At 42.1% G+C, this 12,911-nt stretch overlaps 1 protein-coding gene across 1 annotated transcript in view; it reads right to left on the minus strand.

Moving 5' to 3' along the window:
• Window positions 1-12,911, minus strand: part of FAM83A (family with sequence similarity 83 member A) — a 78,351-nt gene that overhangs the window by 38,126 nt on the left and 27,314 nt on the right. Inside the window, exon 3 of the mRNA XM_077493286.1 lies at window positions 11,727-11,851. Within this exon, the coding sequence (XP_077349412.1) occupies window positions 11,727-11,851 (125 nt within the window). The remainder of the gene's footprint in view (window positions 1-11,726; window positions 11,852-12,911) is intronic.

The following is a 12,911-nucleotide window of genomic DNA, read 5'->3' on the forward strand; positions in this document are numbered from 1 at the left end:
CCTATCCCTGTACATTGCACACTCACATCGGTCCCTACCCTAAAGGAGCCCACAATCCAAGGTCCCCATTCATATACTAGGGCCAATTTTGGACAGAAGCCAATTAACCTACCTGCATGTCTTTGGAGTGTGGGAGGAAACTGGAATACCCAGAGGAAACCCACACAGGCACAGAGAGAACATGCAAACTCTAGGCATGTAGTGTCATGGTTGGAATTTGAACCAGCGACCCTTTTTACTGCTGGGAGAGAGTGCTACCCACTACACCACTGTGCCGCCCAGTGTGGTTCTCTGAGCACTATCACCATTTTCTGGATATGGAGTGACTCCCCAGCCAGCTCCTTGCTAGAACACTGTGTGCATCCATTTAAACACACAGCCACCGTTAACAAATTCCATGCCCTCTACAATTAGCGCTTGGGAGGCAGCTCAGAGGGCAGAGACTGGTGGATCCCCGCTTACCTTACCCCACACTCCGCTGTGGATGAATCCACATTTTCAAGATTTCTATACTTATATTTATTCTTATTCCTATTCCATACTTATACTTATTCTATATTTATCCTGACTCTGTCATCTGACATTCATTGTGTACAATTGTTATGTGATCTGACGTGATTGGTCACAGCGATCATATGGTACCGGCACCAGCCATTACACTGACCAGTTGTATGCTGTATCCAGTGGACATAGTAGGTGACAGATCACGCCGCAGCAAGGCCTATTGGGCGCCTATATGATGTCCACCCGGAATGACGACTGTCCTGCCCAGCTGTCCGTTGTCTATAGGTCGGATGGGAACTGGTTAAATCAGCCTTTTATTTTAGTTTGGATAGAATAAGGAGTATCCGGAACCCCTGTTAAATTTTCATTGCTGTCTGTGTCTCTAATAGGCAGATTCACCTTCTCTATTTGTTCCACTGACCACAGTCACTGCCCAATATTTTACAGTTGTCACCAGAACAAGAAGTGAGGGGAAAGCTTCCAGTGGGAACACATGACCCTGTGAGAACTGTGTAAGAGGAGAATCTCCCCCCCCTGTTTGAGTTTTTCCAAACAGGAAGGAAAGGAAAATCTTGACAAAGACCACACAAAACAAAACTGACGGTTTCTACCCTTCCCTACTTTATCCATCTCTAAGCCCTTGTACACACGGTCGGACATTCTGACAACTAAATCCGTTGGATTTTGTCAGACGGATTTTGTCCGAAACTGTTGCATACACACAGTCGGACAAAGTTGTCGGAAAATCCGATCGTTCAGAGCGTGGTGACGTTATTTCGTTACGACGGGACTACGTTCCGGCTATTAGCCAATACAATAGCTTTGGTCTAGGAAGTTGATCTGAGCATGCGTGGCACTTTGTCCGATCAGATTTCTCTACACACAATCGGACAAAGTCCGATCGGATCATGTTGTCGGAAAATTTTATAGCCCAGCTGGAAAACTTGGTCCGTCGGATATTCCGATAGAAACAGTCCGATGGAGCCCACACACAGTCGGATTATCCGACAACACGGTCCTATCGGACATTGTCCATCGAAATATCCAACCGTGTGTACAAGGGCTTAGTAATAAAATGGGGCTACATACACTCAAAAAAGTTTACAGTATAGTGGAACCGTATAGCCATTGGAAGACTCTGATTATAAAGAAACAGTATTCAGAAACAAAACATGTGGAAGCCGCAGTCTCTCTGCAGCAGTCCAACATGCCCTCCTGCTAGTCACAGGTAGAGTGTTGCAATCAGAATGTGAGCTTTTCTGATTGGAGAGCTCTAGCTGAGACTTGAAGAGGGGGCATGTGGTACCACTGCAGAGGGACCACTGCTTACACAAAGTGGCCCTTGAACTACAACCTGCTACCTGTGCCATGAAATATGGGCAGGTGCTGGGAGCAATATAACTACTAACTACAGTAAATTCATTATTAATATAACCTTTGTGCACACTATCTACCTGCTTTATTTCAACCTTATTTGGGCTTTAAAGTGGTGTTACACCCAAAAAAAAAAATAATATTAATAAAAAAATTCACGAGTGTACCTCTAAATGGCTGGTGCTAGGGGGTACCTCGTAGTCTGCCTCCTTCAGTGCCTGTGTTCTTGACGTCACTTCCCCTTGGCGCAGAAAGGGCTCAACTCTGCCCCCTCCCTCTTCTCAATTATCTGGGACACGTGACAGGTCCCAGATGATTCCGCGGCCAATCACGGCGTGCGGCGCCGCTCATGCGTATTTGGTGCCCGGCTGTGAAGCCACAGCCAGGCGCCCACAGTTACAATGCCAGTGCCGTCGAACGGAGGGGGAGACTAATGTGGTTTCGATCCCCCACACAAGTGTCCGATTATTAAAAGTCAGCAGCTGCAGTATTTGTAGCTGCTGACTTTTAATTATTATTATTTTTGTAAATGGGAACCCGCTTTAAGGTTCTTTATCCACTTACACTGTTTTACACATTCATTACTCAGTCATTATACAATCTTTTAGATTGTAAGTTTCATGGGCAAGGCCACCTAATTCTTCTGTATTGAACTGTATTGTAACTGTACTGTCTTGCTTTATAGTATATTGTAAAGCACTGCGCAAACTGCTCAAAAATATCAATCCTGTATTGTAATAATAATAATCTCTATACAGTATGTCCTCTCTTGCTATTTGCATTCGATGTCTCACAAACCAGCACTAGCTCACTCCAGGCTATTTCAGCAGAACCTGATTAAGCAACATTAAAGGTGAAATTTTACAGCTTTTCCTAAATTACACCTTAACATGCCAATGTTACACCATCCTGTCATTATATCCATTATGGATCCTTTAATCCATCTCTTTAGGGCTTATGATTATGGAATTCCAAGGTATAATTTTTTTGGATCAGGAAAAAAAAAAAATGTATCTCACATATTAAATACTCGATTGAAGGATATAAACTATAAAGAGCTCCACACTTAAAAAAATAAAAATAAATAAAAAAAGGTTCCCTTGTATGAAAATAGTTTATCGTGTAAAAATGTCCATTAGCTTTAAAGCTAAGCTCCAGCCTTCCCTTACACAGTACAGGCCCCTCTCCTGTACTAGAATTACTTACTCTGATTTCACTGCACACTGTGAGCTTCTTGCAATGTGCATTGTAACCTGCCTACATCACAGAAATACACATCATATGCCTTTGCCCTTCTTCCCCCTATGCTACTATGCTACTACACCCATTCCCCCCCCCCCCCCACTGCTTTTTTCGGCAAATCCTGACTTAAGGACCGCCTGCTCACAATGTCCCTGTACGTCGTTGGTCTCTTCCGGGTACACGGCGTTCACCTCCGCCTGCCAACTCCTGCTGTGATTGGACATAGTGGGATTTTGTCAGCAGGTTTCAGCCAATGTTTCATAGCCGGGACCTGCTAATCGGCTGTGTCCAATCGCAGCCCAGAGCCTTGTGATGAAAAACCGCACAGGGCTCTGTTTAGAGGGAAATAACTGTATCTTCCTTCTCCCTGAAAAGCAGGGAGAAGGAAGAAACTGATATTTTGTTAAAAGCAGAACATTGCACATAGTTAGTAAGGTTGAATAAAGACACCAGTCCATTCAGTTCAACCTGAGTGAGTGTCTACAATTGCCTCTATTTAAAAGGTACCCATATAGCACTGTCAATTTACGTAGCACTCCACACATACATTGAATGCTCATGTCAGTCCCTACCCTCAAGGAGCCCACACTCCAAGGTCCCCAACTTACATGCATATACTAGGGCCAATTTAACTACCAGCATGTCTTTGGAGTGTGGGAGGAAACCAAAGTGCCCGAGGAAACTCACATAGGCACAGGGAGAACATGCAAACTCCAGGCAGGTAGTGTCGTGGTTGGGATTTAAACCAGTGACCCTTTTAATTGCAGTGCTACCCACTACACCACTGTGCTGCACATATTTAGGCGCACAGTTAATCCTTTGATCGCCCCTCGAGGTTAACCCCTTCCCAGCAAGTGCCATTAGTACAGTGTCAGTGTATAGTAGTATTAATGATCACTGTGTTAGTGCCACTGGTGATGCCAGTGTCAGTTAGTCAGTTTCTCCACAGCGTCAGTTATGTCAGATTGCCTGCCTTACTATCACAGTCCCCCTATAAGTCACTGATTACTGCCCTTACAAGAAAGAAAGAATTATACAAACCAATCAATATACACTTATTGGGATTTCTTTTATCAAAGACATGTAGTTTTGGCCTAAATTTATGAAGAAATTTGATTTTTTTTTTTACATTTTTTTATATTGGAAATGTTTTAAAGCAGAAATTTAAAAAATATTGTTTTTTTCTGAAAAAGATTTGGTCTTTTTTTTTTTTTTTTTTACTTATATAAAAACGAAAAAGAGGTGTTCAAATTCCATGAAGCTTTATTTGTTTGGAAAAATAATTGCTATAAAATTGCTATAAATTTTGTTTGGGGTACAGCATTGCAAGACCGCTCAGTTACCAGTTAACCACTTGCCACTCACCCACCGTCAAATGATGGAGGAGCAATGCGGCTCTCGTTCTAGGAGGACCTCCTATGATGGCTCCCCAGAACAGCTGCGGCGATCGTGGCAGCGCCGGGTTACTCGCAAATTAATGCGTAAATGCCAGTGACCGGCTCTCCTCGCCTCACAGTGACAGAGTGCGTGGCGAGGAGAGCCGATCAGTGGCATTTCCTCGCAGGGGAGACCAGGGCAGGTAATCAGTGCACTAATCATCAGTGACCTGATTACTGTAAAGCCCCAGCAGTGCCCATTAGTGTCACCAATCAGTGCCCATCAGTGACATAAATCATTGCCCATTACTGATGCAAGTCAGTGCTGCCTTTTAGTGCCCATCATTGCCTGCTCATCAGTGCTGCCCATCAGTAACGCCCATCAGTGCTCCCTATCCATGCCGCCTATCTGCACCCTCCATTGCCACCTATCAGTGCCCATCAGTGTGGCATATTAGCGCCTCCTCATGAGTGCCCATAAGGGCTGCCTCATTAGTGCCCATAAGTGGCACCTCATCAGTGCTGCCTATCCGTGCCACCTATTGGTACCCACCAGTGCCACGTAAAAGTGCCGCCTATCAGTGCTCATCGGTGCATATTAGTGCCTCCTCATCAGTGTCCATAAGTGCCGCCTCATTAGTGGCCATCAGTGCAACCTCTTCAGTGCCCATCAGTGCAACCTCATCAGTGCCCATCAGTGCAGCCTATCAGTACCCATCAGTGCCGCCTCATCAGCGCACATCAGTGAAGGAGAAAAATTACTAATTTACATAATGTACTGACAGAAACTAAGAAAAATAAATAAATAAATAAATGATTGGTCTTTGTTTTGATAAAAATAAAAAACCCAGCAGTGATTAAATACAACCAAAAGAAAGCTCTATTTGTGTGAAGAAAATGATTAAAATGCATTTGTGTACAGCGTTGCATGATTCGCACAAGTGTCATTCAAAGTGAAGCTGAAAAATGGCCTGGGCAGGAAGGGGATGAAAGTGACCCGTATTGAAGTGGTTAAAGTAGTGCAGCGCTAAATAGCAAAAAATAGCCTGGCCATAAAAGGAGTAAAACCTTCCAGAGCTGAAGTGGAAAAATGAGCAAGCTACAGCCATTGCTGTGTAAAACAAACCCGAATTAGGTTCCAAAACACTTTTCTTTATTTAGAAATACATTATTGTTACATTGTATTTACTCTGTTTTATTCATTTGAAGTTCAAAGGGGTGACCTAAATTTATATGTTAAAACAACTCTGCCAATAAAAAATAAATAAATAAAAATAACAATTTGTTACTATTTAAACCCCCAAGTGACTTATCAACCCTAATTAGTCTACTTCAACTTCTCCCCTTAGTTTTTCTTTATTTTTTAAAGTGGGTTTATAACCACTTTAAGTACGGCCGGCGACATCACTCTCGGGTGTTACTTCTGGGTTTGCGGCTGTGGCGCTGTGATTGGCCGGAGCCACGATGACATCACTGCGTCAATGCACGCGGTAACAACACACTCACTGAAGCAACGGCAAATACGTGCCATTGCTTCAGTTTGTGTCAATGCGCATGTGCCAATGACCTCAGCACATACAAATACAGGGGATATCTCCTAAACCCTGCAGGTTTAGGAGATATCCAGTGCAGCTACAGGTAAACCTAATTATAGGCTTGCCTGTAGTTTAAAGTGGTTGTAAAGTGTTTACAACCACTTTCAGGATTTACATCCACTTTAATGTAATAGTTAAATAATCCTGACGGCTTTCACAACTTTTTTCATATGTCAAAAGAAGGTTTTTAGCAACTTCCAAAATGCGTTTCCCCCCATGAACCAATCAAGCACTGATATGGTACACATGTGCTGCCTCGGAACAGGAGGGGGCGCCAGAGTGAGCAGAGAGATGACCTTAACAGTCTACTGCTGCTCATTAACTGTCCAGCCATAGGCTGGGGAAGTGAGTTGACCAGGATGCATTGCTTTACTACAGTAGAGAAAGGTCAAGTCACTGGGTTGCCTGTGCTATGTGATGAGGATGAGTAAATCTGAGGAGTGGCTGGACTTAGCCAAGTAAAACAACGCCATCATCTGTATGTACGTCAGCTGCATATTTAACTCTTTGCCCGGAGTACAGCGTTAACCTGCCTGCGCTATAACCAAAAGATGGCTACAGCGCCAACTTACTTTGCCAGGGGGGCGTACATGAACGTCCTCCCACGATCGCACTGCCTGTGCACCCCCAGCACCGCATGGGGGGCACACTCTGTGATCGCTGAGTCCTTCAGACCCAATCACAGCGGCCCTTTATCACATAATGAGCTGTGTTCAATGACAGCTGATCACAGATGTAAACGCAAGTTATCGGCTTTTCTTTTCTCCCAGTGCTGGATGCTGATAAATGGCCTGGGCAGGAGAAGGGGGTAAAAGTGCCCAGTGGGCAAGTGGTTAAATACTTTCATCCTAATTTTGAGTTGAATAGCTTGTCCACAAAATGTTTTGTCCTCACACCTTTTCACCCATCGGCTTTTTTACTATAAACTTTATCATACCTTCCCAGATCAATCCGTAATCTTTAACTGATGGAGAATATAGCGAATTTGTTGAAATAACATTTTTCTGCCAGCCCTGATTGCTGTTTATGACCAGCACTGGGGGAACAGAAGGTTACACAAACACAGCATGTGGCACAACCCACCCGACTCCCACACCCTGTGCCCGCGGCAGAGTACACCTCCACCTGTCTCATTAATTATACATGATTCTCAGAAAGAAGGAACAAGATGAAAACTCCTGTGTTTATTAGTTCTAAATTACGCACCAGCTTTGAAGTCTCTATTCACATCAATGTGGCTTTCCCTCATCTAATAAACATTTTTCTCCCATTTACATAGATAAGATGGGAGATAAATACATTATAAAATAAATAATTACAGGTGATATAAAAAGTACAAAACGTATCAAACTGGAGCATTGGTGTCCTATATAATATTTCAGGTGTATCACGCCATGACATAACCATGAAGTGTACCTGTCCTCCAAAAAAAAAAAAAAAAATATGAACAAAGAAGGAAACCATATTTATAGTAAAACGAATGTTCAGTCTGTTAGTTGAAACAGAACAGAGGTCCAAAATCAGCACCGTGTACAGTAATGTGCATCTGCTATAAAATACGACTATTAGATTTTCTAACCGCTTCAGCCCCGGAAGATTTTACCCCCCCCCTTCCCGACCAGAGCACTTTTTGCAATTCGGCACTGCGCTGCTTTAGCTGACAATTGCGCGGGCGTTCAACGCCACACCCAAACAAAATTGATGCTCTTTTTTTCCCCACAAATAGAGCTTTTTTTCTGTGGTATTTGATCACCTCTGCGGTTTTTATTTTTTGTGCTATAAACAAAAAAAAAAAAAGAGCGACAATTTTGAAAAAAAAAAGCAATATTTTTTACTTTTTGCTATAATAAATATCCCCCAAAAATATATAAAAAATCGAATTTCTTCCTCAGTTTAGGCTGATATGTATTCTTCTACATATTTTTGGTAAAAAAAATTGCAATAAGTGTATAATGATTGGTTTGCGCAAAAGTTATAGCATCTACAAAATAGGGGATAGTTTTATGGCATTTTTATTATTATTATTTTTTTTTTATTAGTAATGGTGGCGATCTCCGATTTTTATCGTGACCGAGACATTACGGCGGACACATCGGACACTTTGCAGGTATTCCTTTTTGTTTATTGTGTGAACATCAATGTCCCTTGGGATGGATGGATCTCTCACTCATCATGGATATGTTATGCTGCATGCATATACATTCGGCTATATTATTTGCTGTATTTTTCCCATTTGGGGATTTAACATATGTGTATGTATATGTGTGTGGATATATGTACATGTATATATATATATATATATATATATATATATATATATATATATATATATACATATACTTATTTCTTTTCTTTTGTTTTTTACCTGCCAGTGGGTACAACTTCATGGGACCCCGGGGCCCTTGATGCGTCCCTGTCCTGTTTATTAGTGGCCTGTAAGCGACATCACTGTTTGAATAAGGTGAGGCTGCATTTTACAATATGATATGCATCCCCCTGTATATAGCATGAAATTAATTTTATTAGTGATGTCCCTCTGTTTGTTTTCCCTTGCAGATTCTCCAGCCTCTTCTGGGCCCCAGTGCACATGTAGGCCCCCTGTTGGTCTGATATTTTGGACTGCAGTGTGGCTGATAGGATAGGTCAGTGATGGCGAACCTTGGCACCCCAGATGTTTTGGAACTACATTTCCCATGATGCTCAACTACACTGCAGAGTGCATGAGCATTATGGGAAATGTAGTTCCAAAACATCTGGGGTGCCAAGGTTCGCCATCACTGGGATAGGTGATTAAGTGGGGGGAATGCAATATTATTCCCTTGCCTTTTCCAATTTCCCTTTTTCTTGTTTACCATCTATATACTCTTTAAAGAATATCTGGTTGGACAGGATTCGGATTGGCCCCTGCGTCAGGATGTCTCTTCTGCATTTATTTTAAAATGGTTTTGGATGCTAGAATGTACCTATCTAGTGATTAGGATGTAAGTATATGTATTGTACTATCAAATGGCATTACAACAATCTTAGTTGTGATTTTTTTGGCTGATTTCCTTGTCTAAATCTTTTAGATATAGTGTTACCCGGAAAAAAAAACCGTGATGAAGGAGAATACAACTCATCTCTGAAACATCGTTGGGTTTGGGTTACTCCATTACACCCATCCATGATTTTTTGTGTATTGTTATGCATCCTTGATTATTTATATGTTTCTGTGATATTGTAATTATGTATTTTTTTGTATAATAAAACATTTTTTATATATATTTTCCTACGTATGTGAATATGGTAGTACCTATAAAGTCCCACTTCTAGGGGGTTTCTCCATTTTTCTATTTTGGGACCATTGTCATTTACACAGCGATCAGTGCTATAAAAATGCATTGATTACTGTGTAAATGACACTGGCAGGGAAGGAGTTAACCACTAGGGGGCAATCAAGGGGGTTAAGTGTGTCCTAGGGAGTGATTCTAACTGTGGGGGGATGGACTTCAAGTCACTTGACAGTGATCACCAATCCTGATGACAGGAAGCGGTGATCTCTGTCATGACACAAGGCAGAACGGGGAGATGTCTTGTTTACATTGGCACTTCCCCATACTGAGGCTTCATGACACGATCGCCGGGAGACGGGCGAACTTGATGTCCTGGTCACGCTGTATGCGGCGGCGTGCACGCCCCTGCTATCCCCGGCTCTTAAAGGGGACGTACAGGTACGCCCATTTGCCCACCGCTGCCATTGTGCCGACGTATGCGGCGGTCGGCAAGTGAATAAAGATTCATTGTAATCATTTAATGAAGATTTTTGTTTTGTTTGTTCACTTTTCTGCATTCAAATCGAAAACAATAGAACATTTTTGTTTCTGACTGATTCGAAAATGTATTGATTTGAACATTTTGAATCGAAAAAAAAAAAAAAAAAAAAAAAATCGGAACATTTTAAAATTCCGAATACGGATTGAATGAATCAACCAAATTGAACTAAACAAAATAACTAGATTAACGCATCAAAACAAAACAAAACAAAACACATCGTCATACACATTTCCATTTTTCAAAAACTCCTATAATAACAGTCTATGGGGGCCAAAAACATGCGATCCTGCTCCAAAGAAACTCCTGTATGGCACTTGACTATTAGACACTTGCAAAAAGGTGCATTAAAAAAGCCTCAAAGCCCACGCTGAAGCGTTAATGTGGATAAAGGGAGCTTGTATACCTGATAAATGATTTGAATTTCTGTCCAACACAACTTTCACAGTTTTGTGACACAGCACAGCCAGGGTGACACCACTTTCTCTTTATAGACTGAAGTGATACAGTGGTGTCCCCTTGCCAAACCGGGCCAGCTAAATGAATAGCGGACGAGCAGCCAGAGTCTGGCGAGGCCATCCTGCTGCTCCCTCCTTCTTTCAGCATGTTCCTTATTGGCACATTTGCATACCTCTCAACTTTTTGGGATGCTAATGAGGGACACCTATCATTAAAAGTATGCAGGCATAGGACACACCCCTTGCCACGCCCCCTTAAAGGAGAATTGTACAAAAAATACAAGATTGGTTAAACCCACAAGGGCTTTTTTTTTACCACTACTATTCCTTTATATTGGCTTTGGAATTAACAAATGCAGCAATTTAGAAATCAGATGAAAGGTTTAGCACTGAAAAACATTTTTTGATAGATAAAAAGTACATTTCATATACAACTATATAGATCAGACCAAAATGAGGGACAAATGAGGAGGAATGAGGAACAGAGGGGCATTGCTCCAAATCCGGGACAGTTGGGAGCCAAGCATTTGCATACAGTACCCCTAAATTAGTTCTCAGTCCTGCACCTTCTTCTCCCCATCTAAATCCTGCTGTACATAGGATTACAAGAGTCTAAACCCTTGTACACACGGTCGGAGAATCTGTCGGAATGCGTCTTATCGGACCGTGTCGTCAGATAATCCGACTGTGTGTGGTATGCATCGGACTGATTCCATCCGAATCTCCGTCCGACCCAATTTTCCAACATGTTGGAAAGATTTCCCGACCAACTGGGCTGGACGGACGTAATCCGATCATGTGTAGAGCATTTTCATCGGACCAAGTGCCACGCATGCTCAGATCAAATTCCTACATCAAAGCTATTGGCTACTAGCCTGAATGTAGTCCCATCGTAACGAAATTACGTCATCACGTTCTGAAAGATCGGATTTTTCGCCAACTTGGCCCGACCGTGTGTATGCAACAGTTTCGGACACAATCCGTCGGACTAAATCCGACAAGCAAAATCCGAAGGATTTGGTTGGCAAAATCTCCGACCGTGTGTATGTGGGCTAAGTTTACTACACATGTTGGGATCCAATTGTACAATCTTCTTTAGATCTACAGACAACCATGTAGTGCAAGGGCCTTTCTGGTTGGATACACACTGATTGGATGGATTAGGTAGATCCTCGTATTACATAGTTTTGTTAAATCTAAATTTGATCGTACAAAGATTGTAGGATCAGGTTGGAAGGTGTATGGTGACCCCAATACAAAGTCAAGTCCTAGAATTCCCAGGTTATGTCCTCTACCTTTGGTATTGTATAGAATAGAACACATTTTTTAGTATATATTACTCATACCAATGTTAGTTTTGCACCCACCTGTATGTCCCTGATAGGACACATCTCCAGTCCGATATGATGAACTTTTCATGGATCTGACCAAAGAATTTCTTGCCGGATTTCGCACAGTAGACATCGCCAGTTACGCTCCTGACGCACATATTCTGGAAATGCCAAAATTAGTAAGTTAGTAAGGGAATGTATAATCTTTTTAATATGTTTCATATATACACATACATAAAAGTGGCCAGGGACACGTGAATCCTTTCTTCAACATGCTAGCCTCTTGCAGCCCACGCAAAGCATATGTATGGCACAGAGTGTGGGCTTTAACGCCAACACGCCATACATATGCATCTATGGAGGGCAGAGCTTTCTGTGCTGAGAGCAGCGTGCTTACCCAGCACAGTGCCTGGACATACATGTTAGAAGTATGAAGATCTTTATACACGCATATTCTATGCTTTATACCCTCATTTGTAAGGGTTCTTTGTTTGTTCTCACATTTTTGATACAATGAACTAAGATTGAACTAAAAATGTTATCTTGTACTGTTGTTCTAAATCAGTGGTCTCCAAACTGTGGCCCGAGGGCTAATGATGGGACATTTTTTCTCCCACTAGTATCAATAATGGGGCACTATTCCTCCCACTGACACCAATGATGGGGCACTATTCCTCCTACTGATACCAATGATGGGGCACTAGTCCTCCCACTGACACCAATGTGGGGCACTATTCCTCCTACTGATACCAATGATGGGGCACTATTGCTCCCACTGACACCAATAATGGGTCACTATTGCTCCCACTGACACCAATGATGGGGCACTATTCCTCCCACTGACACTAATGATGGGGCACTAGTCCTCCCACTGACACCAATGATGGGGCACTATTCCTCATCCTACTGACCACCAACCCCGAGGCCATGTTTATTCTCCCTAATGTTGGGCCCAGAACATTTTCTACTCCAAATTGTCACAGTCCAGCCCCCCTAAAGTATGAAGAACAGTAAACTGGCCCTTTATTTAGAACAGGGGTCCCCAAACTTTTTAAATAAAGGTCTGTTAATGTTAGAATTTTAACATAATAATAATGCTACGTTAATATTTGAACATCAATGGCCAGCATAATCATTTGTTCTTAATAGCTTGAATTGTTCTTAATGATCTCAAACTGATTCAAACCACTTCAGTGTTCAGTGTTATAATTGAATGTTATA

Source organism: Lithobates pipiens, unplaced genomic scaffold (assembly GCF_037356315.1).
Source record: "Lithobates pipiens isolate NorthernLeopardFrog02 unplaced genomic scaffold, aLitPip1_a1.2 Scaffold_19, whole genome shotgun sequence".
Lineage (NCBI taxonomy): Eukaryota > Metazoa > Chordata > Amphibia > Anura > Ranidae > Lithobates > Lithobates pipiens.